Below are 27,944 nucleotides of genomic sequence, written 5' to 3' on the forward strand. Positions count from 1 at the left end.
TCCTACAAACTTTTCAGCACCTTTTTCTACAGCACTTTGTATTTTCATGACATAATTACCTTTTTTGGAGGGTGAATCCCTACTTTCTTTTAGGTTTGTAGTTGCTTTCAAAGGCAATTGTATACTGGCCCACATTTCTTGAAGAACAATTTTTTTTTATTAATTTTTGTTTTTTACATCATTGTTCATTTTTAAACAATATTTGCTTCCCCCCACCTCCTCAGGTGTAGTCCCTGAGTTTCCTTCACCAATGCACCCGTGCACCATCACCTCAGTTCCCTGTGCTCCTCCCTCCTCCTCCTCCCCTGCATGAAAGAACAGTTTTTGAGGCATAGTCATCCCTTAGTCTAAAAGGATCAAGTTCATGTTATGGTTTAATTCAACCTGCATCATTGAAATGATCAATTCCATTGCTCTTTGACACATGAAAACAAATCACAGTTCCTGGGTTGGTATTTACCGAGGCCTTTCCTAGACCACTACTTCCTCTTATTTTGGATTAAAGCAGAGTTCAGAGCATATCCCTCTGGCTTTCTCTCTGACATGAGTGATACACTGGTGAAAAAACATCCCTCTTCCTCTGGGTTTGAGGTACACTGAATGTAATTATGATGGCAATATGCCCAAGTAGTCTATACTTGAACTGTTATAAAGAACAAATTAACAACTACAATAGAAGGAACACAAATCAAACAAATATAGTTCATTGGAAATTTTTACATCCTCAACCTCTAAATATTATATTGGAAAGACAGAGGCTGCCAGAAAGTAAAACTATAAATAGCTGCAAGATTATCAAAATACATCTCTGAGGAGGCTTTTATGTCTTTTGATAACAAAATGTATATTTCTTCATGATGATATATATCAGTAAATTTAATTAAAAACTGCCGCTCCTTCTTATAAATGGCTTTCTTATTCTCAGAACTAAGATTCTAAGATACTTCTCTAATTATCTTGGAAATGATTTTACAAAATTACCCTATGATGGAGTATGAGTAAAAAAACAGGAAAACTAATGAAAGTCTGTTGTCACCATTTATATTATATCGTCATTGTATTGCCCATCATAAGTAAAGGTGATCAGCTGATTTGTGATTGGAGATTCCCTAATCTCCAAGTAGTTTCCTTATTCCTCATTAGGCAAAGCTTGACTTAATGAAGAAAAAAAACAGCTAAACATGAAAATTTTTTGGACTGCCTTTTAATGAATCCAACTTATCAGTGTTAAAGGTCACTGCTATCTTTAAGCAGCCTTATTACTTTAGATATATATTAGGTATTAAGAAATTGAGTCCAATTTGAAATGAATTTTAAAACATAGCACAGAAACACCACAATCCCCACTGCACAATTTAAAACAGTCCTCTAAGAAATACAAACATTTAGTTATAAGAATGTGAAACTACATAAGAAAAAAATCTCTTCTGTTAGCTAAAATTTACTTGCTAAAGATTATTTATTGCACAATATATCAGTTTGTCCTAAGAGTAAACAGATGCCATTCTCAACTTCTAAATTCAGTACATAGACATGTCCATTTCTCTAAACTAAAGTTCTATAGCATTATAACATGAGTAAACCCTTTGTTACTGGGTTAGGGTCAGGAAAACTTGTTAACTTACAAAACAAATTCCTTATAGTTCATGAAACCATTTCACAAATCCTAGAAGGCACACATTATATCTCCTATCATAGTAAGTGCATTTAAATACTTCATATTTAAAAAAGACAAGCTGTACAGAATACAAAAAGTTTATTTCACCCATTAAACAAATTTACAACTTTTATAATTAATTATTACAATGGAACCTACCTAACACTCACATCTAAAGAATTATCACCCAGTTTAATGGAATAAGCAAAAACTGTGCTTATTTATTAGATAAGGCTAATGAGAACATTTTCTTTTTCACAGTAGATCAGTTAGTGTCTTGGAGCTCATATTGGAAAATAAAAAAGTTCGGGCAATATTAAGTTACTGGGCTTAATGTTAAATAATTCCTTGAAAGGTGACTGATTCTGGGGGATAAAATCATTGGCTATATCTGGAAAGATCCAATAATCTATAAAGCAATTTTGTTCATTTTCAGAAACTGTATTCAATTAGGCTATCTGAATTAGACTTAGCAAGTCTAATCTAGGAGGACAATTTAAAATCATAGAGCTGGTAAAATTTCAGAAGGATTATTTATCCTAAGATTTTCAAAATATGCTCCAAGGAATACTAAGAGTCCAAGGAGGAAACAGAGTTCTGCAAAGTTGACTTGAATTTAATTTTTTAAAAAGTTAATTTAAAAACAGCTCTCATAACTGTGTTCCCACCAAATTCTAATACACTGGATATCACCAATGCATTAATGCATGTTTTCACTGGTTGACTTAATAACATGTTATTTTATTATATAAAGTTTATATAGGGAAATTTATTTGACTATGACTTTTATATAGTGGCTTAGGGAGTGTGTGCGAGCGCATATGTACGCAGGGATTATGAGTAAGATTTTACTTGAAAAAAAATTCTACTGCTAAAATAAAGTGAAAACCACAGACTAAAGTCTCAGTTTCTAATGTAGGAACCTACAAACTAGAGGGAAGGGACCTTTTCAAGGTCAAACAATCATCAGGTACATTGCTACATTGCTATGATAGAGTTCCTAGAACTCTGCTTTCATAAATATCCAGACTGTTTAGTACTGAGCTGCCCCATCATGAATGTCAACCAATTAGTTAGCAATAGTTTTGGGGTGAAATCAAGCTACCTTTCGTTAAACATCACATCATTATTTTATTTGCATGCCTATATTATTTTAAAATGCTAGTACCCCCAAATTCTGCCATCAATAAGCAGCAATTTAAATCACATACTTTGGTACTTAGGAAAAAAATATTATTTGCAACTTATCAAGAATACGTCAGAAAAGTTATATGGACTGTTAATGTACTTTTTAAAGGAGACATCAAGTCCAAGTTTTATTATATGTTGCAATTTTAATGTTTAACATAAAACAAAAATTTTACTTTATAAGCAAAATTTTAAAAAATGGTTGAAGTGCTATTGAATATCATAATTCCATTATGACTATACTCATTCAGAGTATTTCAAAGGAAGTATAGTGAAAAAGTAAGAAAGCCAAATTATCTCCTAATTTTCAGAGAGATGTTTTGTTTATACATGGTTAAAAAGCTATACCCTATTTTCTCTTCTCTTAATCTAAAAAATTTGAAGACTCTGAGACCTCAGAAAGATTCCTTTAAGTTAAGAAAATAAAAGCACCATAAATCAATATTGAATGACTTCACAATTGGACATAAAAAAATGTAGGATCTATAATGAAGAAAAATTTCCTTCTGAAAATCAAAGATGCACAAGACTTATCAAAAGTGATTTAAGAAGTTTGGGAAAGCACTTCCAGTACAGCCAAGAAGATTCCCCAGCAGGAATCCCGTTACAAGCCAGCCATGCCCAACTTTATAGTCTTCATCCAAATTATACAGCATGGGGAAAAAAAGGCTTTTAAGTAAAAAGTATGTAGTTCCAAAACACACTGCTAGAGTTAAGAAATAACTGTGGATCATTTCAAGTAAAAATTATTAAAGGAGCAATAATTAACCACAAGGGGGCAAACATACTCCTTAGATTCCAGCAGAAAGACTTAAGTAGTAACATGCACATTGATGTACTCTACATTTTCAGTCATTTAAAATTTTCTTAGATGGTTACAGCTTTTTCACATTCAAGGTTTACTTTACACATAACTAAAAAGATTCCCAAGTACTCCTGCTCTGAAAAACAGTGTTTCAGAAGCCTCTAAAAATGTTGCTTTTACCTCAGCAAAGGATTCAAGAGCATTTAGTTCTAATATGTATTAGAACAGCTATATAACAGGAAAACATAGTTTAAACAGTAGCAAATTTTAGTTTACCATAAATGGAAGACATGGAAATTTTTTCAAAAGAAATAGGACAAATTTTCAGAATAGTGAAAATAACAGGGTGGGGAAAATTGATTTCGGTCTCTGTGCTGTATGTTATAGGCCCTGCATTCTACCCTATGACCAAAGTATAAGGTCATGGCCTGTGGGGCTGGCCTGCCTCATCAGCCATGTTAAGAATATAGTTAGCCATATCATCTTCAGTGGGTGCATCTGACACCACCCAAGATTCATTTGCTCCGCTCATTTGTAGGCGACAAATAGGGCAATTCCTGTGTCGATCACTCCTATTAGAGAAGACAAACAAAGGACAGTTTGTTTGTTAAATTCTTTTTTTTAAAAACAGATTTGTTTAAAAAGTAATAAGGTAATAAAGTAATAATAAAGTAATAAGGTTTTTAAAAATGTAAACAACATAAAAACTGAAAAATCTTTCCCTCCCGTTGCAATTTTTAATTCTTTTCCCATGGGTAACCATTGTTCCCAATTTCTTACATATTCTTCAAGAGATATGAATGATATCTAGAATGATATATATACATAACTGTTCTTTTAACTTGTCAATATATCTTATAGACCATTATGTATCTGTACATACTACAGGTATCTATTCTTTCTAAACATACATGGTATGGATAAACCACAATTCACTTAACTAGTCTCGCACAGAAGGAAATTTAGTTTTTCCCTTGAATGGAAGCATTCAAGGTTTAAAATAAAAGATGAACTTTATATCCACGATAATTTTTCTGATAGGGAAAGGACTTATATATGATTACTTAAACAAGACTATGTTTTCCAAGGAGATTTTTTTTTTCTCATTAAACATTTTGGAAATTTCAAAATAGCATATTTGAGGCAGAAACATGTGTTGCAGAGAAAATGTTTTTCTCTTCATCTCTCAGTGAAATCTGAGATCAAAGTAATTAAATTATATCAACTGTCCTTTGGCTTTTGTGCAAAAATTTAGAAATCTATTCCAAAAGCTAAATGTGAGAGTTAGAGCTGGCATATATTATTCATGTTGATTTCTGGTTCCTCAGAGGTATTTTACAAGAAATTATGTACGCTCTGTGCACGAAAGTTACAATTTCAAAAGTTAATTTTTGCTTCTAGGCAACAAGGACCAGATTTATCTTCCTACTTTTAATAACTAAAACACAGGGTAAAATATATAAAACAATGGTTTTCAGCACTGGACATCAGATGGCAAGGGACAATAATCCCTGAGAGACTGGAAGCAGGAAAGTAAACCCACTAACTGCTGCAGTTAATTGCCTTGAGCTTTTCCAGAATGGAGAGCAAGCCTGGGGAAAAGCAGGTGGAGATTAGCAGAAACCATGAGTGAAAGAGACAGAGCTGAGAATCTGAGTGGCCAAGCTAGAGTTCACAGGGCAGAGTACTGGAGAGGAGCTACACAAAGGGAGAACTGTAGAGATATATGGAAGGAGTGATGGCCAGTGTGTGTATATGAGGAAACTACGTGAGGTTGCGGAATCTCCAAAAGGGATCTGAGGAAACAGTACCAAAGCTTACATAGCCTGTTCCTACTAGCAAGACTGGAAAACCTCATAATTCACAGAGCATTGACTAGAGTACTCTGAATGGTCTTGTTTCATTAATGGGGCATAATTAGTTTTAAAGTAAACATTGCTCCAGTCCTGTCTAACAAAGCATACAAGGAAGTCCCCCAAAAATCAAACTATTTGCAAGTTCCTATATTCTACAACAAAGTTCAGGAATATTTTAGGAATACAAAAATGTCTGGTGTTAAGAAAGGTAAAATTCACAGTATCTGGTAACCCAAGTAATACCACCAGGCATAAAAACCAAAAAGTACAACCCAAAATGAAGAGAAAAATTAGTTAAAACCAACCCAAGGGAAAAAAAAAAAAAAAAACAAAAACCAAACACCAACCCAGAGCTGACAGAGATGTTAGAATTAGCAGACAAGAGAATTATAGGTTATTATAACTGTATTCCATATATTTAAAAAACTGGAGGAAAGACCAAAATTATTAAACAGAGACATAGAAGATAGTAAAAAGAACTTAAATCTAACTCCAATGGATGAAAACTATAGTACCTGAAGTAAAAAAATACACTGGATGGGATTAATGGCAAGTTAGGTATTGTTAAAAAAAAAAAGAAAAAGTTTAGTGAATTTGAAAAGACATAGTAATATTAACTATCCAAAATCAAACACTGAGAATATGACTTGAAAGAAAAACAGTATCACTGAACTGTGGGACAACGACAAGTGTTCTAATCTATGTGTAGCAGGAATCCTGGAAGGAGAGGGGGAAGGAACAGAAAAAAAATGTGAGAAAATAATGGTTGAAAAATTTCCAAAGTTATGACACTATTTGTATAAACCTACAAATCCAAGCAACTCAATGAACCTTAAGCGCAAGAAACATGAAGAAAACTATTCTAAGGCACATCATAATCAAATTGTTCAAAATCAATGATAACAACAAAAAAATCTTAATAGCTGCCAGAGGGAAAAAGGCATATTACCTAGAGAGGAATAAAGATGACAGCAGATTTCTCAAAGGAAATAAAGCAAGTAAGATAAGCAACATTATTAAAGTACTGAAAGAAAAATCAAAATCAACAGGCAACTATAAATCAGAGACATTCTGCAGGGGAGGAGGAGGGTGAAGGATCAAAAAAAGGGTGGGAAGAGCATAAGGGATTATGGTGATGGGACATGGGTGAATTGGTGGTGGGAATTCCATGGGGACTACACCTGAGATGAGAAAGCATACACTGTACAAGAACAATGTAAAAAAAAAAAATATATATATATATATATATATATATATATGTTAAAAAAAAAGCACTGAAAGAAAAAAATACTACTATTCTAAAATTCTACATAGAGGAAAAATAACTTTGAAAAATGCTATTTGGTAATAAAAGGAAGGAACTATTGATACATGCTACAGCATGGGTAAATTAAAAATAATTATATCGAATGAAAGAAATCAAATAAAAAAAGAGACCAAAAAAAGACTGAAAGATGGGGGGTGGGGGGCAGGGAAAGGAGGGATTGGGGTCAAAATAAGGGGGGTGTAATTGTATGGGGAATATAAAAATAAAATTTAAATGAAAAAAAAAAAAGACCAAAAGAAAAAATGATTCCATTTATGAAAAATACAGAAAGTCCAAATAATTTTATAGTTACTAAAAGCATTTTAGTAGTTTGTTGGAGGGAATATGCAGGAAGGAGATTTTACAATGGGATATAAGGTAACTTTTGTGGGTGATGGATATGTTCATTATCAGGATTGTGATGATGGTTTTTATGATTGTATACATACATGAAAAAACATCAAATTGTACTTTAGATATAAGCAGTTCATTATAGGTCAGCTATAAATACTGTTAAATGATCTTATTTTATAAAATGATGATACTCACTATCTCTTCTCTAAAATTTCTTCCAAGTCCAAAATTCAAGAATTCATATTATTCCCTCTAATCATATATAGAGCATATATGTAGAAATGAGGAGAAAGAAGGAAGAGGAAGAATGTGATTCTAGACTCAAGTCAGACACAGATCTCCTTATCTCTTTGACCTCTGCCATGGTTATCCCATGAAGGCAGAAGATAACTTACCATTTATCAATGCACTTCTGACAAAAGCTGTGAGCACAAGGTAGGATGAGATCAGCTCGGCCATCCATACAGATGCAACATTCCTCCTCATCAGTCAGCTGCTTCACCCTGCAATGTGAAATCTGAGCTGGAGCAATGATATTCACTGATGTCGCTGTACTTTATACTTTGTTTTTAAATGCTTAAAAAGCATGTGCCCCCAGCACACAACACAGTATGACTTGAGCAAAATTAGACTAAACTAACATATCTTACATGGATAGCAAATATTTAGGGAAGAAGTACTAAGAGAGGCAAATTTCATAAAGGTAAACAGGACAAAAGATAAATTCTGTAATGGTTAAGAAGAAAATATGGACAAAAACTGAAACCGTTAAGGTGTTCCTGAAAATAACTTGGCCCATTTTAATCATGCTGAATTTATATAAATGAATATAGGCTAAATATGATTTATTCATTATGCATGATATAAAGGTCTCTAAAATACTGACCTTGCCATCATTAGGGCCTTAATATGTTGATGTTGATAATGGACATACAAATGAAAAAAAAAAAATAGCTCAGTCTTCAGTATCAGGTGCTATAGGAAACCCAAAAGAGATAGAAAGCAAAGTCTCTGTCCTTAACTGGCAATTTCATCTTGGGAAGAAGAGATGTCAAACCAACAACCTCAGTCACAGTTTAGAATGTCTCTGAATGAGCAAGTATGTTTACATGTGGTATTTTCCTTTCCTGAAATACCCTTGTGAACTTGTTAAATTCCAAACTCAGAACTCAGGTCAAAATATTACCTTCCCTCTGCTCTCAAAACCGACATTTGCCTCAGTTCAAGGACTTAAATATTGCATTCTAACTGGCTGTTTACCCATAAATTATAAACACTTTGGCTATGATAAACTATAGGGAGTTTATCATAGGTGCTCAATAAATGTTTCTTGATGTGATTTTAATTTGCTTTTGGGCATTTCTGTAATTTTTAGACTTTTTTAATCAAGCATGTATTACTTTTGTAATTATCCAAAAACTGAATGTTTCAAAATATAACCATTAGACTATAAGCTTCATAAGGATAAGATGTATCACTAACATATTTTTTATTCTCTGCTGATTATAATTGTATATACAATATTGAAATAGTTTAAAATTCACAGATTTGAAAATGAAACAATATAAGTAAATGTCAAATGTGTATTACTTGTAGTAAGTGCTAATAAAGAGGGAAGAAATGAATGTATTTTAAACTTGTTGGAAAGATGAGGTAAAAAATGATAAGAATCTAACAGAAATTTCTAGGTAAATAAAGACGTGGAGGTACAAAATTCTGTGTGTGTTGTCTGTGTGTGTAACAAGAAGGTTGGCATGATGCTCTGTGGAAAAAAACTGAGACAAAAGGTTAATCAAATATAGCAAAGATACTCTGATATCAAAGTAGTAAGCTTAAACTTGTTCTGATGGGCAAACTAGAAATCATGAGTTTGATCAAAGGGAAAGTGAACCCCACTGACAGAGTACTTCAGGAAGATTAACTGGGAGTGCAGAAAGAGGACCAATTCGATTCTCATTTCAGCAGTTCACCTGGGGGATAATTAGGACTGGCCTAAGGGGTATTAAAAGGCAAATCATCAAAACGTGCTAATAGATTAAATATTATGCTTTAGTAATGGGCAAAATAGGGGAGCTACTTAACTGAAATGGGGAACTAAGTGAAAATCTAGATGGATGTGAATCTAATGTATTTGATTTTTTTATATATCTATTCAGTTCAATGTTTAAGTATTTTTTAGATGCTACAAGCTGTGCCAGGCCCAGACATATTGAAGAACTCACAACTTATATATAAGGATGTGGACATGGATTTTGGTATCATAGAATATTACTGAATTCATAAAGAGTAACAGAAGGTTAGAGTTTAAAAGAGAGGAGCAGAGGGCTATCACAAACAACATTCCGGATAGAATTAGGTAAAAAGGAGATAGAGAAATTTCCAGTGGAATTGTCACAGTGTTCCCCTTAATTGTTACAGTGACCAGAATTATTTTCCTTGTTAGACTACTTGCAGAGTGGAGTAGTATTCAGTTCTATGCCCCCTATTCTGAAAAAATATTGACAGATAAAGGATCATCCAGAAGTCTCAGATATATAGAGGTCCATATAAACAAAAGTCATAGAATTATGGATGCTTATCCTGAAGAAGAGAGGCTCAGTGAGAATCTGATTACTGTTTTCAAATATTTGAAGGGCTGGAAGAGAGAAAAGACTTGTTTGTTGTAATCTGGAGCACAGACACAGAAAGGAATGAGTAGAATGCATAGAATAAGCAGAAAAAGAAATAAGAAGTAATTTAATAATAATGACAGCTATTATTAATGAGAGTTAACTCTTACAGACATTATTATGTGCCAGGTACTATTCTAAGACTTTACAAATATTAACTCACTCAACTCTCACAATAGCCCATGAAGCAGATACTATTTTATCATCCCTTTCAAAAGATAAGGAAGTTGAGGAAAGAGAGATTAATCAATTGTCCTAAGTGACAGCAGAGCCAAGACTTGAATGCAGGCAATTTAGTTCTAGAGTCTGGGCTATTCTGCCTCAATAGTGTCAGATTTTGCAAAAGGGAAAACGTCATAGACTTCCTTGGGGTCATCTGCATATGAAAAGGTTTGCTTCTCTGATGCAGTGACTTTCATATAACTTACAGATATTCGAGTACAATTTTGACTACCACTTGGCTGAATGTGGTGAAAAGATTTTACTACTCAGAGTTAACCATGGATGAGTAGCAGTGGCACCATCTTTGAGTGTAACAGAATCTCAAGTTCCACTTCAAAACCACTAAAAATCAAAGCTTAGGAAGCACTGTAGTACAGGATCTTTATGTACTGGGGAGTACTAATGCAGATGTTAGGGACATGACTGTACTGCAGATAGACCTAAATGTGAGTGTCAGGCCAATTTCTAGCCATATAATTTATTTGTCTAAACCTCAGTTTCTTCAACTGAAATAGGTCAATAATTGTATTAACATGGGGTTGTTGTGAAGATTTCATGAATTCATACATGTAAAACACTCTTACAATGCCCTATACCCTGTAAGTACTCAATAAATTTAAACCACTAATAGAAATAAACATCAAGTCTGAAGTTACACCAGGTAAATGCCCCTCAAGATCACCTTCAACTTCGATTTGCTCTATGAACTAGTGTAACTAAGAACAAAACAAAATCAACTACAATGCAAGAAGCAGCCCTAACCTAGCAATTAGGCACTGAGCTTCTCTGTTTCAAGGGCACATGAAAATGGGTAATATCCTACTTCCTTCATTAAGATGATAGCAACAACAAAAACATTACTTTCTTTTAATTTGCTACTAGAGTTTCAATATACTGGTAAATCCTATTCTCAGCTTTCAAAATACTTTTAAAAAAATCACCATTCTGAAGACATAGTGGTAAAAAAGCAGAAAATCAGGAAACTTTTTGAAAAATTAACTTTAAAAAATACAGGAAAAATAAGCCTAAATACTGCCTATAATGTTCTGAAACATTTGTAGTTCAGTAACACTTGGCATATCCCAAACCTAGAAAACTAAACAATCCTAATAACAGTAAATAGGAAATTATAAAATGAAAAATATAATTTTACTATAACATAGTAGTAAGTCATAATGGAAACCAGTTAGTTAAGAATAGACCACAAAATGCAATTCTAAATAGAGCAATCTAAGAGAAATTCTTGTTAAGTACATTTTTATTTTTAAAGATTGATTTATTTATTTATACAAGAACTGGGGTACAGGCCAGATGCGCAGGAGGGTGAGAGGATTCACCAGAGACAGAGTGGGGAACAGAACAGGCAGACTGATGAAATACACTGCTGAAGGGAGCAGCGGGCACGACAGGAGAGGTCTGTTGCGCCATGTGGGACCCTAGCCAGCAGGGGATGGAACCTGCGCTGCAGAGGCTGCGGACAGCTTCACAGCGCTGCGCTTAACCACCTGCACCACTAGGGGAGGCCCTTGTTAAGTATATTCTTAACTTTAAGGTAACAGACACTGTCAATACAGATGTCTGCTGTCTACCTAGTATAATAAGACAGGATGTCAACATGCCTGCGTCGACATAAGATTTTTCCAGTACAGCATTTACAAGCTTAAATTATGGTTATGTTTGTCAAATGGCAACAGGTGGATGCTTTCACATGCCAAAAGCATCACAGAGAAGGAAAAGAAAGTTTAGATAGAACAATAATATTAGGCCTGAGTAAACAAGCACCATCACAGAAAACTGGTTGACTTAATTTCCTCTTGGTAACTCAGTATATACAATATGTGCACCAACTACTTGTTCTTTCTTGAATGGACTGCCAAGTCCTGGATCTAATATTTAAAATTATAATGCTCCAATTAAATACCTTTTTTTTTTTAAGATTTATTTATTTATACAAGAACCGGGGTACAGGTCAGATGTGTGGGAGGGTGAGAGGATTCACCAGAGACAGAGGGGGAACAGAATAGGCAGACCGACCAAAATACACTGCTTAGAGGAACAGCAGGCAAGACAGGAAAGGTCTGTCCCACCATGTGGGTATCTCCGCGGCCAGCGGGGATCGAACTGGCACTGCAGAGGCTGCGGACAGCTTCACAGCGCTGCGCTCAACTGCCTGTGCCACCAGGGAGGCCCTAATTAAATACTTTTAAGGAAAACTGGAATGGTTTTGTCAGATTTTTGTACCTAATTTCCTACAGGACTTTGATTGTCTAAAAATGATTAGAAGAGTGACATTTAACCTTTAACATTTAACTCCTTTGTTATCAAATGTAAGCAGATTTGAGGACTCTGGGTTGACAGAAACACTACCTGGTGTGAGCCACCTGAAGTTTTCTTAATTTGGCACTCTAATAATGTCTTGATGCACAGAATAATCCAAAAAACAGAGCTGGGATATAGTATCAACTGAGATAAAAAGAAATATAACAAGATGTCACAAACAGCACCAGCAAAAATATAAATGAGATTACAGTAACTTGCATATTGGAAAATAAGTGAAACATAGTGATGATGCAGTGTATACCTTCCCATCCAAAGACTGGCCTGACAAGACGTTACAGATGATGAGTTTTCACCAGGGTCTTCAGAAGTAGAGCTCTGTGCTAAAACTCCTACTGCTTGACTTGTGATGTCTTTATAAAGCTGAATAAATTGATACAAATTCATAATCCGTGATGCTTCTACAATGCCACTGCTTTTGTTAATCTAAAAATACAAAGAAAATGAAAGAGTAAGTTAATTCTCTTACCATTTTTCCCCAGTAAAGAGGAACAAATATTTAGTAAAATGTCCTATGAAATAGCTTTCAAGGTTGCAAATGACCTAATCAAACAAGCAAGAGGTTATGTTCCCTACATTTGTGGCGTTCAAAGTACTTACACAAATTTACCTCATTTGAAACTTAAAAATAACCCTGTAGGGTTGATTGGGCCTTATTATCTTATTTAGAGTTAATGATGTTAGGCAACTTTCTTAGACTTAACTGAATTTTAGAGATCAGTACCGACAATTCCTTTCATTTTAATTTCTTAAAGGGTTCATTTGAATCCAACAACCACATGTTATTCTACTATAACTGAAAAAAGATTGCTCTCTTTAATATCTTAAGTTCTATTTTACACCAAAACTTTTCATACTGAAGTAAGAAAATTACATTAAAGTAAATCCTAACAAAAAGTGGTTGAATTTTCCCCAGGAGACCATTTTGAGCTTTAGCTAAAAAACTCATTTAAATATGAGTTGGGGTTAAATATAACCCCAGTAGCCTAGGGGTTATACTTTTCTTCCTTCCTGATCACATTTTTTTTTTTTAAGATTTATTTATTTTTATACAAGAGCTGGGGTACAGGCCAGAGGCATGGTAGGGTGAGAGGATTCACCAGAGACAGAGCGGGGAGCAGAACAGGCAGACGACAGAAATATACTGCCGAGGGGAGCAGCGAGCAAGACAGGAGAGGTCTGCCATGCCATGTGGGAATCTCCCGGCCAGCCAGGAATAGAACCTGCACTGCAGAGGCTGCAGACAGCTTCACAGTGCTGCGCTCAACCCGCTGTGTGATCAGGGAGGCCCTCAGCTTACATTCTCTCTCTCTCTTTTTTTTTTTTTTAAATTAGAGATTAAGAACCAGCTTTATTTATTTATTTATTTATTTATACAAGCACTGGGTACAGTCAGAAGCACGGGAGGGTGAGAGAATTCACCAGAGCCAGAGCGGGGAGCAGAGCAGGCAGAAGGACCAAAGCACACTGCTGAGGGGAGCAGCGGGCGGCAGAAGAGGTCTGCGCGCCATGTGGGACCCTCCTCCGGTGGCTGGGGAGCAGCCGGGGATCGAACCGGTGCTGCAGAGTCTGCAGGCAGCTTCACAACCCAGCGCTCAACCACTGCGCCACCGGGGAGGCCCTCAGCTTACATTCTTAACGTGAGGAGCTATTTGGGGGCAAGTGTGGGATAACAGATTAAGGAGAAATATTGCTTTCATTAAACTTGGGGAGTTATGGAGTAGGGTACACATGCTCTTCTGAAATGACCAAAACAAGGTTGGTAGGAGACATAATATTCCTGGAGAAATTAATCAATGACAGATTAGTGACGTGAAGGGCTTCCTTCAAGCACAAGGAGATGGTCTGGAAGACCATGGGAACAGAAGCAAGCAATGAAATCTATTAAATGCATAATAAATGGAACAAATAATATTAGACAATATTTAGAAAAAAATGGAGAATTCAAAGAGAAATACAGATAGAGGTTTTTCAAACTGGATAGCTGGCTACTGTGGAAGAAAGGCAAGAAATGAAGAATGAAGAAATGAAGAAATGAAGAATGCATGATTTTCAGAAATGACCTTTTGCTACTAGAGTTCTTAAATTCATCTATGTATCTTTTAAAGTTGACTCTCAAATAGTCCTGAAAGATTATGTGCAGTGTAAATCTGTAGCTATGGAATGATAGACGATATTAAATCTATTTGAGCCCAGGTATCGAAATACAAATAACATAATGTGATCTTGATCAAGTTGTCAGTATTTCAGTGTATATTCTGTTACTGTGATTTTTAAAAAATTATGCACTGTATAAAGTTACACTGCTACCCACACTAGTACATTAGCTACTTCTGTGGTGACTGACACAAGAAATTTTTGAATGTTGGTAGCTGAATATTTGGCAGCTATTATATCTTCCTTTTTAAAATAATCAACTAAACAAATGTTCACTGAGGATAGACCTGACAAACCCAGCTGAATGTTATTAAACTACTGTGCTTAAATGCTATTAAACTACTGTTAAAATGCTATTAAACTACTGTTTAATTTTCTCTAAATCAAGTACATCTTTCAACCTCAGGCATTTAGACAAGTCTGGAATTAACATTTCTGTCTTTTTCCTCTGATCTTCTTTAAAGTTCTTTTACTACTTAAATGGATTAGAACTTCTATGCATAATCAACTTGCTCAACTATTTATAATCAACTATAATGCATTTAAAACATAGTGGTGGTAAACAACTCACTGCAGAAATAAGACTGACTTTAGACTTATAATTGGACATGATTCCTTGAGTTCAAGTCACAAAGGGAAAAAAAAAAAAAAAAATCCCCTTACCCAGGGTTTGGGTTAATCTGAAATGGAATTCAGAGAATTCATAAATGCTCAATTTATTGTTTAGGTACTTATGGATGATTTTATTGTTTGCTTTAATGCAGGGATTGGCAAAGGAGGAGGCCTATTAAAATTTATTCTTTCATTTTTATCATAATGTCTATGGTCTTAGAATGGTTAAGAACCACTTATTTTAAGGCTACCATTGGTGGATAAAACTTTTCAGTATTCTATGATTTTAGGAATTAGATATTTAGCACGATTGGTATATTGAATTATCTAAAATTAAAGATGAAGTAAGAAAGTGCACTGAGAGTGAAAACCCCATTCTAAAAGTAAAAATTACTAAAAAAAAAGCCAAAGTAACAAAACCTTTGATAGATTTCTAAATAAAATCTAGTGTTCTAAAAAGAAATGATCTTTTAATATAACTTTAATTTTTAAACAGTCAACTTAGAGCTAAATAAGTTTAGGATTTTATAGTTGGCTAAAATTCAAAGAGGTGAAAGGTAAGGACAAGAATTTACTGCCACCTTCCTTGAAGTAAAAATCCCTGCTATATGGCAATTATGAACAATGAGATTCAAACAGCTAACCTGGAAGCAATAATAGCTTCAAACTATAATTATTCTACTATAACATACTAAACTACTAAATATAGTTCTAACCACCAAAATAAAGTTCAGACTTGGAAGTCTCTATCATTCTCACCTTGGTACAAACCACCCGTACAACCACTTTCCAAAAGGCAGAGGAATCAGATCCAGGTTGTACCTCAAAGAGAAGATGTTTTTCCTGGCCAGAAGCCACCTTAGCAGTTCTGAAAAGATACAGACACCTTTGCTAACTTTATGAAAAGTCATATAATATAATGAAGTCATAAAAGCAGATTCAAGAAACACTTTAAAACAAATGAAAATTTGAAGAAAACAAACACAAATTATAATAAAGACTATAATAATTAGATTTTTAAAACAGAGGGATGGAGAATGTTTTGATTATAAACATATATTTTCCAACGTTTTTAAAGTCAACAGCATAATGGAATGATATTTATAATCTTTTCTGTCCTATCTGTATCTCACTGGTCTTTAAAAAAGATTTAGGAAAAACATTCCCAAGGTATCAGTTATTTAAAGAGTAAGTTTAGTTGGTTTCATTTATCTAAATCTTGACTATTGCCTCAAATGGATATAAAGTGTGAAAAAATCTTGCTCTTGCTTGGGTCTTTATTAAAGCAACAATAGTAACACACCTGTATGAGTATTTTTTTAAGTTGGGAACAGATCAAACAAACAATTTTGAGATTTTATAGATTTATTCTCTTCCCCTAGCACAGTAATTTTAGTTTAGAGTCACAGGATTCTAACATAGCAACATCACTTTCAGCAGATCATTCAGTACCATTGCTACCAATGCCAATCTAAATCAGTTCAAGGACATAAGCATTACAATTCCCTTTATCATTACTAATATTTCTCTCCAAGTACCAGTGGAGATACCACTCAACAAAGTGACATAGCTAAATAAATAGAGGCCATTGAAAATTAAGCAACTAGCTTAATTTGGTATCAAAATCGGCCAGTGAAAAGAATTTGACTGTGTCAGTTTCCTACCTATCAAGTCATGAGTCTTAACTTTGTAGTTCTCAGACAGCACTGCACTTGTGAAATGGTCTCTGGAGAAAATATAGTCAGGTATCTCTTGTGTTAAATAAAAGGAAGACATTCTTTACCATTGCCTCTGTATTACACAGTAAGTTTAGCTCATGGTTGCCTTCATAGGACACATTTTATCTGATATCTTTAGGCCAAAGGCAAAATTTCATTGAATAGAATAGGTTTATGAATGTAAATTCAAAACCTCTAAAGGGATGGCAAAGATCACAGATTACTCTGTATAAGAATTGAAATATAAATAGCTGGGAATACATCAAATTAAAAAGCTTCTATACAGCAGAAGAGACAATAACCAAAACACAGAGAAACCCCACCAACTGGGAGAACATTTTTGCACACAACACTAACGATAAAGGACTGATCACAAATCTATAAAGAGCTGATGAGACTGAACAAAAACAAAGAAAATAATCCAGTCAAAAAATGGGCAGAAGAGCTAAAAGAAACTGCTCCAAAGAGGAAATGCAAACGGCCAACAGGCATATGAAAAAATGTTCAATATCATTTGTAATCAGGGAAATGCAAATCAAAACTACAATGAGATACCATCTTACTCCAGTGAGAACGGTACATATTAAAAAAACTAGCAAAAACAAATGTTGGCGAGGATGTGGAGAAAAAGGAACTTTCCTGCACTGCTGATGGGAGTGCAAAATGGTCCAACCACAATGGAAAGCTGTGTGGAGATTCCTCAACCTACTAAAGATAGAGCTTCCATATGATCCAGCAATTCCACCCCTAGGAATTTACCCAAAGGACACAGAAACATTAATTCAAAAGGGTACCTGCAACCCTATGTTTACAGCAGCACTATTTACAATAGCTAAGCTTTGGAAACAACCCAAATGCCCCAAAATAGATGACTAGATCAAGAACTGTGGTATATATACACAATGGAATATTACTCAGCAATCAAAAAAGGGCAAACTCATGCTATTTGCAGCAACATGGACGGAGCTGGATGGGATCATGCTCAGCGAAATAAGCCAGAAAGAAAAAGAAAAATACCAGATGGTCTCACTCAAAGCAGGAATTTAGAAAACCTAAACAAGGGACCAGGAAAAAGACAAATTATAATCAAGAAAAAATAAAAATTAACAAGCAACTATAAACCAGAGACACACTGGGGGTTGGGGGGGAGGAAGAAAGGAGGGATTAGGGTCAAAATAAGGGGAGTGGGAATTGTATGGGGAATATAACCAAAATGAAAATGCATACATTGTGCAAAAATGAAAAATGATAATAAAATATAAAAATATAAAAAGAATTGAAATATAAATAAAAAAGTTTTACTCTTATAATACTAATAAATTGTCAATCCAATTTTACTCCTTAAGAATATCCCAAACTATGCTTAGTGAAATAAGTCAGAACAAAAAATAAAAATACCAGATGATTTCACTTATAGGAGGAATATAGGGGATCAAGAAAAAAAAAAAACAGCAACAAAAAACCCACAACAAAACAAAAATAAACAGACAACTATAAATCAGAGACATTCTGCAGGGGAGAGGGAGGGAAAGGGATCAAAATGACAGCAGGAAGAGCACAAGGGCCTATGGTGATGGTGCACAGGTGAATTGGTGGTGGAAATTCTGTGGGGACTACACCTGAGAAAAGAAAGCAAACATTGTAAGAAAAAATAAATAAGTATCCCGAAAGCAATGCTTCAAATACTACCATCTTTTATGTTCTAAAAAATTAGAAAAAAAGTAAATTGTTGGTTTTTAAAACTCATGACTACATTTTTAACATAAAAGATGAGATAATACACAAATATAAAATCTCCATTCAGTGCCCCCTTTTTCTACTGATTCCCCAAATACTCAGTGTATATCCTTCTAGTAAATTTTCTATGTTTACATATATATTCATATATGATCCATCAATATATTTAGGGTTTTTAAGTGGAGGAAATCCAGTGTTCTTAAAAGAAATGATCCTCTAAAATGACTTTAAATTTCAAGATACTTTATTCTTCATGACTTGTTAATAACAGCAGACTCTAGCCATATTCATAAAAAGACAGTATTTTTTTTTTAATCTAAAGCATTCCAGAGGGCCAAGTATGTTTCTTATCATCCAATACAGCTATGACAAAGCTTGGGGAGCAGGTTCATGTAACTTACCCTAAACAATAGTGACTGTACGTTTACATACAATGTGGTCCTAGACTGCTAGATGATTTTCTTTGGACTTTTATGGGTTTAAGGAGAGGTGATGTAGGATCCCAGAAGGAGCTTCAGACTTACAGAGAGCTGGATCTGTCATAAATACTTGGTTAAGCATTTTAGGTCTTAGTTCAAATGTTCAACTCTCAGCAGAGTTCTTTACACATAGTAAGGGCTCAGTGATGTTAAAGTGAACAAACTAAAGAAAGAAACCTTTAAGATGTTATTTAAAAGGTGATGTGAATAAACTGTACCTCAAGGGAGACAGAACACACACACACACACACACACACACACACACTTAGATGTGGGTGCTAGAAGTTTACTAGAAGTGACACCTCACCTGTCATTAGCAGAAAAAAACCCACAAAAAACAAAAAAGCAACACTTGAAAAGTATAGCAAATTGGGGCCACTCAGTAATATAGAACCCTGACTGATAAAGAATAAATTCACAAAGAAAAGGCTGTTATAATAGGTGTGCTCTTAAAGAAGGCAGGGAAATTTATATTCCATCATAGCCAGAAATCTATTCAAGAGTTAAGTAAAGATTTAAATAAAGTAGAAATTCACTAAATGATGTTAGCTAATTAGAAAATATTAAATGAAATCCTATTCCTTAATGATGACAAATTAAATATTATTATATATGTATTTCTCTGGCAAAATGATGGCTCAGTGAACAAACACAGTAGCTTCATTTATTTAAGCTGAAATGGTTGATGTACAGAAACCTGAGAACCCTTTAACTCCTAGGAACCTTTCTCTGGAGTGGTTAATTAGCAAGTTCTCTTCTGTTATGTATTTCCTTAGTATTTTCTAACAAGAGTCAACTTATATGCCTGTGTTACAAATTCAATTCTTAGTTCCTATGGCCTCTTCTGTTCCTATTATGTTTTAAAATTGCCATATAGAGAGTCCTACAGTAGATGTTCAATAAATATTTGCTAAATGCTGCTGAGAACATTAAGTCTTCCCAATCAACATTTCTGGCTACCTCTCACACATTCATGACATAGGAAGCAAACATTGAGGGACACAATAAAATGGAAAAAAAATATACAAGTCTTACACATCATTAAGTTCAGCTACTCTCCCAAGAAATTCTTCATAAGTTAAGGAGCCACTCTCTCGAACCAATGTGACATGTTTTACTACTTTTTCTGGTAACTTGTTAAGAACCAATTGAGTCTGATCCGAAATTTGCTGTCCCATGATGAAATGGTGTTATTTGAAATCCAGAGTGTGTTTCACATTGTACCTGTCAAATACATATATATATATATATATAGAGGTTACTTTTACATATAAAAACAGCAGTATAACTATACATTCAAGAAAATAAAGAAAAAGGCGTCCCTGGTGGTGGAGGGGTTAAAGTCTCAGCACTATGAAGCTATTGCCAGCCACTGTGGCATGTATTTGATCCCAAGCCAGGCTAACCCACATGGTGCAGCGGACCTCAACTGTCTTGCCTGCTGCTCCCCTCAGCAGTATATTTCAGTAGATCCACCAGTTCTGCTCCCTACTCTGTCTCTGGTGAATCCTCTCACCCACCACTCTCACAACTCTGGCCTACACCCCAGTTCTTATATGCATAAATGAAAATAAATCTTTAAAAAAAAAAAGAAAAATTAGGAATACCTTTAAGTGAAAGTTCAGTAGACTAACATGAGGCTTTTACTTTCAAAAGAGATTTATATGTCTATTTTCTAAGATCATATACCTAAGTGACAAAACCAATTCACTTGTGTTATTGGGAGGGTGATAAAACCTCCAATTCCTATAATTATGCTAAGTCAAAAACCATTAAACACACTCACACAAACATACACACAAGTATTTTAGTGTGTTTAGTAGGAAAATTATATAAGGTAAACAAGTTCCCTAAGACTATGTTGGTTTATTTATTTATTTATTTATTTATTTTTAACTTTTTTAAAAAAGATTTATTTATTTATACAAGCACTGGGTACAGTCAGAAGCGCGGGAGGGCGAGAGAATTCACCAGAGTCAGAGCAGAGAGTAGCGCAGGCAGACTGAGGAAGTACACTGCTGAGGGGAGCAGCAGGCGGCAGGAGAGGTCTGCGTGCCATGTGGGACCCTCGCTGGTGGCCGGGGATCGAACCAGCACTGCAGAGGCTGTGAGCAGCTTCGCAGCCCAGCGCTCAACTGCTGCGCCACCAGGGAGGCCCCAAGACTATGTTGGTTTAAAACAACTAAGAAAATTAAAATGTTTGATCATTTAACCACTGCTTGTTTTCTACTTAGGGGAAAAAAAGACAGCATTTTTGTTTTTTAACTCCTGTAGGTGTTTTCAATTTAGAATTTATGTAACTTGTCTTCTAACATGAAGGTGGTATTTTAAGTAAATGGGCAGATCACTACTTCAATAATCTGCTATCAGTGTAGATCAAAAGTTATTGAATTGACTTAAAAGTTTAATCACAAAGGATTTAATAACCACTTAGTCTAAAGTTCTGAAAGATATAATTCTATGCACTGTGGCCAGAGAAAAGTTGGATGTGTTCATTCTAGATAGCATTTTCTTTGCTAAGTAATGATTTGCCAAATTGCCAAGCATTGAAGATATAGTTAAAATAAAATGATACATTTTTAGTATTTATTTATGGTGATGTTTTCTATAACTGAATGTGAAAAAATCCCTATTTAACACTATTACCACTACTAATTATACTACTACTACTGCTACTGTTGCTATTACCACTATTAGCTACTATTTACTAGTAATAATACTAAAAGTGACTAATATTTGTTAATCACTTCCACTGTATAACACAATCTCCTAAGCATTTTCTATCCATTCAGTAAGTCAGTCATTTAAATCCCATAACAAACATTGTATAGGTGAAGAAATAGGATTGCTGAGGAATCATGCATTGAGATTAGAGTAACAAAGTCACATAGCTAAAAGCAGGTTTTTAAAAATAAAGTTAGAAAAAAAGCACAAAAATTTCATTTTATTTATCCATTAAACACTGTCATTTTATCTCACCCAAATTTATACTCGTATAAAGCAGGTGAAAAATTAACAATTTTATAGGAAAAGTTCTCAGAGAACGTATAACTTTAAAATATAATTTAACTTTAAAATACAGAGCCACTTATAAGAAGAGTTGTTAGTATTCCTAAACATACAACACTTTCTTTTAGTATTAAAGTTTAACGTACCATATTTGAGGTTTATTCTTTTACTTAATTTTTATTTATTTTTAAAGATTTATTTATTCATACATACAAGAACCGGGGTACAGGGCAGATGTGCGGGAGGGTGAGAGGATTCATAAGAGACAGAGCAGGGAACAGAACAGGCAGATGTAATGAAATACACTGCTGAGAGGAGCAGTGAGCAAGACAGGCGAGGTCTGCCGCGCCATGTGGGTATCTCCGCTGCCAGCCGGGATCAAACCCGCACTGCAGAGGCTGCAGACAGGTTCACAGCGTTGTGCTCAACTGCCTGCGCCACCAGGGAGGCACAATTTTTTTACTTACTTTAAATGTAGAAAAAGTATAATTATGCTAAAAAAGAAAACTCAACAATAACCATTTTGAATCTGAGCCTACTTGGCCATGATTAATATTATATAACAGAGATACAGAAAGAATGAGGCCACTAAGAAACATGGTTGAAGGAAAAATTATATATTTGTTTATGCAGCCAAGTGGATTCATAGCAACTATATCCAAAGAGAAACAAAGATCTTAACTTAGAGAAGGTCTCTAAGGTCTTCAAGATTAGTGAGTTCTGGATTTTAAAGACTGGTAAACTCTCAAAGCATCATGGTGTTGCATATTTAATTTTATTCTAAGTAAGAATAGTTTCCAAAAATAAACAAAAATTCCCCAAAACTACATAAAAAATTAATAACCTGAAAAAGAGGAGAACATATTAGAATAAAAGAAGGCAATAACTTCATACTGACATATACTACACATATGCACCATTGTCCTTATTTTTCTTGCTCTAATCCAAAGATTGGAGTTTAATGTACTCTATTTGTACTGCATTATCCTCAGGAGCCAATACATGTAGGACACTTTCATGGAGACACTGTGTTATATGACCATTTTAAAAAACTAAATTCAACAAGTACTATGTACCTGACACTATGCTATGTTATGGGGATACAACAGTGAAGGCTCTGGCCCCGAATTCCAACACATATTGGGGTGGGGGTGGTAAGGGAGAGTGAAGAGTTCCCACACCAACAAGCAATTCTGGGACACCAGCAGGGTGTCCTACAATTCAACTTGATTCTGACACTCTCTACTTGGAAATATTCAACAGAGCCCATTGTTTAAGGGTTCAGTCCTATAAGAGTATCCTCTCCAACCTTCAGATGGAAGCCCAGGTTATCACTTATGCCTCTGATCTAATGGTTATATAGCTTGGAAGTTCCAGTGATCTCCCACCTTTGATAAATTTGTTACAACAGCTCACAAAACTCAAGGAAACATTTTACTTACTAGGTTACTGGTTTATTATAAAACTCATGAACAGCCAATGGAAGAGATGCATAGGGCAAGGTATGTGGGAAGAGCTCTAAGCTTCCATGCTCTCTGAGTGTGCTGCTCACCCCAAATCTTCACATGTTCACCAATCTGGAAGATCTTCAAACGCCATACTTTTGGGGTTTTATGGAGGCTTCATGATATAAGCATTGGCCAGATAGAACCTCTAGCCACTCTTATCTCTCTTGGAGGTAAGGGGAAGGCTAAGGGTTGGGACTGAAAGTTCCAACCTCCTAATCATAAGATTGGCTCCATGGACAAACATCTCCACTCTTAGGTGCTTTCCAAAAATTACCATGATAACGTAACAAAACACACATTTATAGCCTTCTTTACTGAGGAAATTCCAAGGGTTTTAGGAACTCTGTCCAGAAAAGGGATGAAGACCAAAATGCATATTCACAGTATCACAGTGAGAGAAACTTGGTTCTTGCTAACATGGATCATTTGACACAGTGGGTAAAATACAACAATCACAAAAATAAATATATAATAATAAAATGAAAAGTGCTAAGTCAAAGAAACTCAGGGTGTTATAAAAGGCCATGAAAGGGGAACATGATATAGGCTTGTGTCTGGAAAGAAATATTTGAATAAACAACATCTGATTTGAGGTGTCAGAATTAATGAGAGAAGAGGGATAGAGGCAGGGTGAGGACATTCCAGGTGGAGGTTCTAGAGAGTGGCGGTGATAGAGAGGAACATGGAACTTTGAAGTATTTAAAAAAAAAAATGGCCATAGTGACTTAAGTAGCGAGTCAGAAAGACAGGACAACTGGCACCAAGAGAAGGGCTATTTACCATTTTTAATTGATGACCCAAAGATTAGACTACATGCCTGCCCAATCTGCGGGTGACTAAAATTGGGATGAATGAATGAATACCAGTATCAAGACCGAAAGAGAGATTTTCTGAAACTGAATATTTAATATAACTAAAAGTTTAATCCTCAGCATGTTTTGAAAACTGCACAAAAATGTACACGTAAGTGTTTAACAGCAGTTAAATATAAAAAAGAGGGTTTTATTCAAAAGAAGTCTAAATGGAGATAAGAAAGTTGCCAAAATAATCCTAAATTCTTGCTAGCAGCAGATGTCCCATAGTCAGTGCTGAGACCCCTAGTGCTCTGTAATGATTAGATAACACTAACCTTCTGTATTCAGCTTTAAGCAACCATACTTTCAAAGGGCACTAATTAATTACTGACCACACTCTGGCAAACATACAAAATGTCATGAATGTAGAAAAGCAAACAGTTTATTCTAGACAGTCAAAGTTCAGTAACAATGTGGAAATACAAGATAGGTTTGTTCAAACATCTGAAAAGCTAACATGTGGAAGAGGAAGATCTACTGTTAATAGCTACAGAAAACAGAATGGCCAATAAACATCAATTAGGCAATTTCAGATCAATAAGAGAATTTCTTATCATTCATATCTATCCAGAAGTGGAGCGGGTTGAAGACAGACAGAAGAAAAATAAAAAATTGTAAAAAATTATCACCAAAGTAATGCTTAATAAATTAGGATGTATTCATTATCTAATAGTAGCAAAATACTTCCTTTTCCATCATGCAACAGTAGTATTGCACAGGAACAGGAATTCACAAATCACTGGCACAGAATTAAAAAAAAAACAAATCTCTCGCCAACATTTTCTAAAGAACCAATAGTTTCCATTTAATTTATTTCTAGCACAATAATAATGTGCTTTCAATAGGCATTTGACAGATTTTCCAAATAAAGAACAACTGTTATTTCAAAACTCTTAAGAATATCAAGGATTCCAAAAATGCCACATTCTCTAGTGGGTGGTAGCATACACTTGTTTACTTCTTTTTCTGTTTCTTTTTTAATCACTTCTTTTTCTAATAAATGAATTGTTATAGTTCAAATATTACTTATATAAATATAAAAATCACATCATGGATAACTGCCCCCCCCCAAAAAAAAAACCCAAACAAAAATTCCATGAAAACTTAAACTATAACTCATGCATTAAAGGATTAAAACAAAATTGAAAAGCCTGAAAGTACAAGATGACTAGTTCACAAGTATGGTAGTATTTAAAAATTCTACACCTATTCTCCATCAAATTTTGTAAGAATGTATTATAAACTAATTGTCATTGCCAACTATTTTCATATTTCAAGTGAGTTATAGTATCAGTGATAAAAGATACACTATAAACTAAGTCCTTAAGGATACTATTTATTACTCATGGCAAACTCTAGATCTGTAAGTAGATACCCTCTGTTCTGTAAAACAAAAAATTAATAGCAGCTTATAACAGATACATAGTGACACAATTAGTTCAAAGTCACTCTAATGTGGGAACCTGTTCTAGGCTCAAATATAATAAAAATACACATATATAGAAAGATAAACTACAAAAGGCTAGAGTGCACTTGGAGATTAAGAATTAACACAAATTTCTAGTAACACTAGTGTTCTGCTAAATACATTATCACATATTTGGAGAAATATACTAAATAGATTGCAAGAATTTTCTGAACCTTCCCTGTCTTTTTGGAAGAAGGGGGAGGGAAGCTTAGCCGTAAACTAATAAGGATAAGCTACACACATCAAATATAAAGTTCACTTAAACCAGATGACAAAAACCATACTTTGAAAACACACAGATTCTAGAGGTAAACATTTAAAAAGAGCACACAGACAGCATGAAAGGAGAAAAAGCCCACTTTTCTGAGTTCTGAATTTAGAAAGCATCACTTTCCAGAGCAGTGACTTCAATAAAGATTAATACTCTCAGAGCGTTGGTCCGTGGCACGTCATGCCCTAAATGAAATTCTTAATGTACGGATCTCATTTTATGCGTGAAGAGTGGGAGGAAGGGTGTGGAGAAAAATAACTTCGTGCACAAGGTGTAAAAATTATAAATCGTAAGAGGTGTCACGGCAGTTTTATAAATACTGTAGAGGTTAAGAACAGAATTGTTTAGTGCGATGAAACAGAACAGGGTTAGAATATGGACATACAGTGCAATTTAACAAAGGGACTAAGGATAAATTTCAACAATCCACATTTTGTAACGTGAGACAAATAACTGAAGAACACGTTTAAAAAGCTAACAGACACTTCCTTTCCAGGCATAATTATAATTATTAGCAAGGAAACGTTGTTTGGTCTCAGCCGTGTCTCAAGCCTTTGGCAAGAGGTGCAGCCGAGGTTAATTTAATTGACAAGTGTAGTACCCGCTAACTAGAGACTTAGCCTTTTCAGAGTTACCGCCCCCGGCAAAGGGTTTCTAATTTGGAGTGTTCACCCTTTGCACTCCGAACCATTTTACGATATTTTGATTTAATTTCTTGTGCCATTTCAAGATAAAACTTCAGGGAAACATGCATGTCTCAAAAAGTTGCGTTGAAATAACCTCAATTCCCCGTAATCACTAATAAATTGCAATGTCCCCTGAGAGGGGACATCCGAGTGATATGCTAGAATTCCGATGTCCCCTGAGAGGGGACAGCGGAGTGCAAAGGGTTCAATAAGGCGGAGGCACACTGGGTTTCTAACAGTACCAGTGTCTACTAAGCCACTCCCGTTACCCTCCAGCCACCCCAGCGCTGCCTCTTCCCTCCCCGCCACTGCCCCTCTTGAGTGCAGCATGCACTTTTATGTTATTATTTTTTTAAGATTTATTTATTTTTATACAAGAGCTGGGATACAGACCAGAGGCACGGGAGGGCTAGAGGATTCACCAGAGACAGAGTGGGGAGCAGATCAGGCAGATGGCCCGAAAGCACTGCTGAGGGGAGCAGCGAGCAAGCTAGGAGAGGTCTGCCGCGCCATGTGGGTATCTCCCTGGTCAGCCGGGACTCGAACCCGCGCTGCAGAGCCTGCAGACAGCTTCCCAGCGCTGCGCTCAACCCGCTGCGCCACCGGGGAGGCCCAGCACGCACTTTTAACCAACAGCTGCCGACTGCGCCGGCGGCACCATTCAAATGCGGCTCGAGGAAGAAAAACTCTCCGGGTAGCTCAGGACCACCCCCTAAACTGGACGAGCCACCTTCACGCCTGGTCGCAGGAAACGGCCAGACTTAAGCCGGTGCGTCCAAGGTAGGGCCTCCCAAGCTCTCCCCGCGCCCCAAGCCGAGGCCTAGAACGCGGGCGGGGTGGGGCCTGTCTCCCCTTGGAAGCCCGGCTCGCCAGGCAGGCAAAGCCCGGCTAGTGTTTACACTTGCAGCTCCGGGGTCGTGGAGCGGCTAAGAAGGGAACGACCAAAGGACAGCGCTGCGGAGCTCACCCCAGGTTCACGGCATCGCGCTTCCGGCAGCTGCCGCGCCGCCCAGCCAGCCGCTCAGATCCGTGGGCGGAGGCGGCGCAGCGC

The 27,944-nt window shown here is 35.6% G+C and overlaps 1 protein-coding gene across 1 annotated transcript; it reads right to left on the reverse strand.

Moving 5' to 3' along the window:
• Positions 1-196: 196 nt before the first annotated feature.
• On the reverse strand, positions 197-27,941 carry RNF141 (ring finger protein 141). Its single transcript, XM_037522661.2, has 6 exons — positions 27,861-27,941; positions 20,133-20,321; positions 15,923-16,031; positions 12,639-12,820; positions 7,562-7,669; positions 197-4,222 (listed from the first exon to the last, which is right to left on the reverse strand). The coding sequence occupies exons 2-6, from the start codon at positions 20,273-20,275 to the stop codon at positions 4,072-4,074; spliced, it is 693 nt and encodes a 230-aa protein (XP_037378558.1). The 5' UTR covers positions 20,276-20,321; positions 27,861-27,941; the 3' UTR covers positions 197-4,071.
• Positions 27,942-27,944: the final 3 nt, after the last annotated feature.

Source organism: Talpa occidentalis, unplaced genomic scaffold (assembly GCF_014898055.3).
Source record: "Talpa occidentalis isolate TD23 unplaced genomic scaffold, MPIMG_talOcc4v2.1 talOcc4.3, whole genome shotgun sequence".
Lineage (NCBI taxonomy): Eukaryota > Metazoa > Chordata > Mammalia > Eulipotyphla > Talpidae > Talpa > Talpa occidentalis.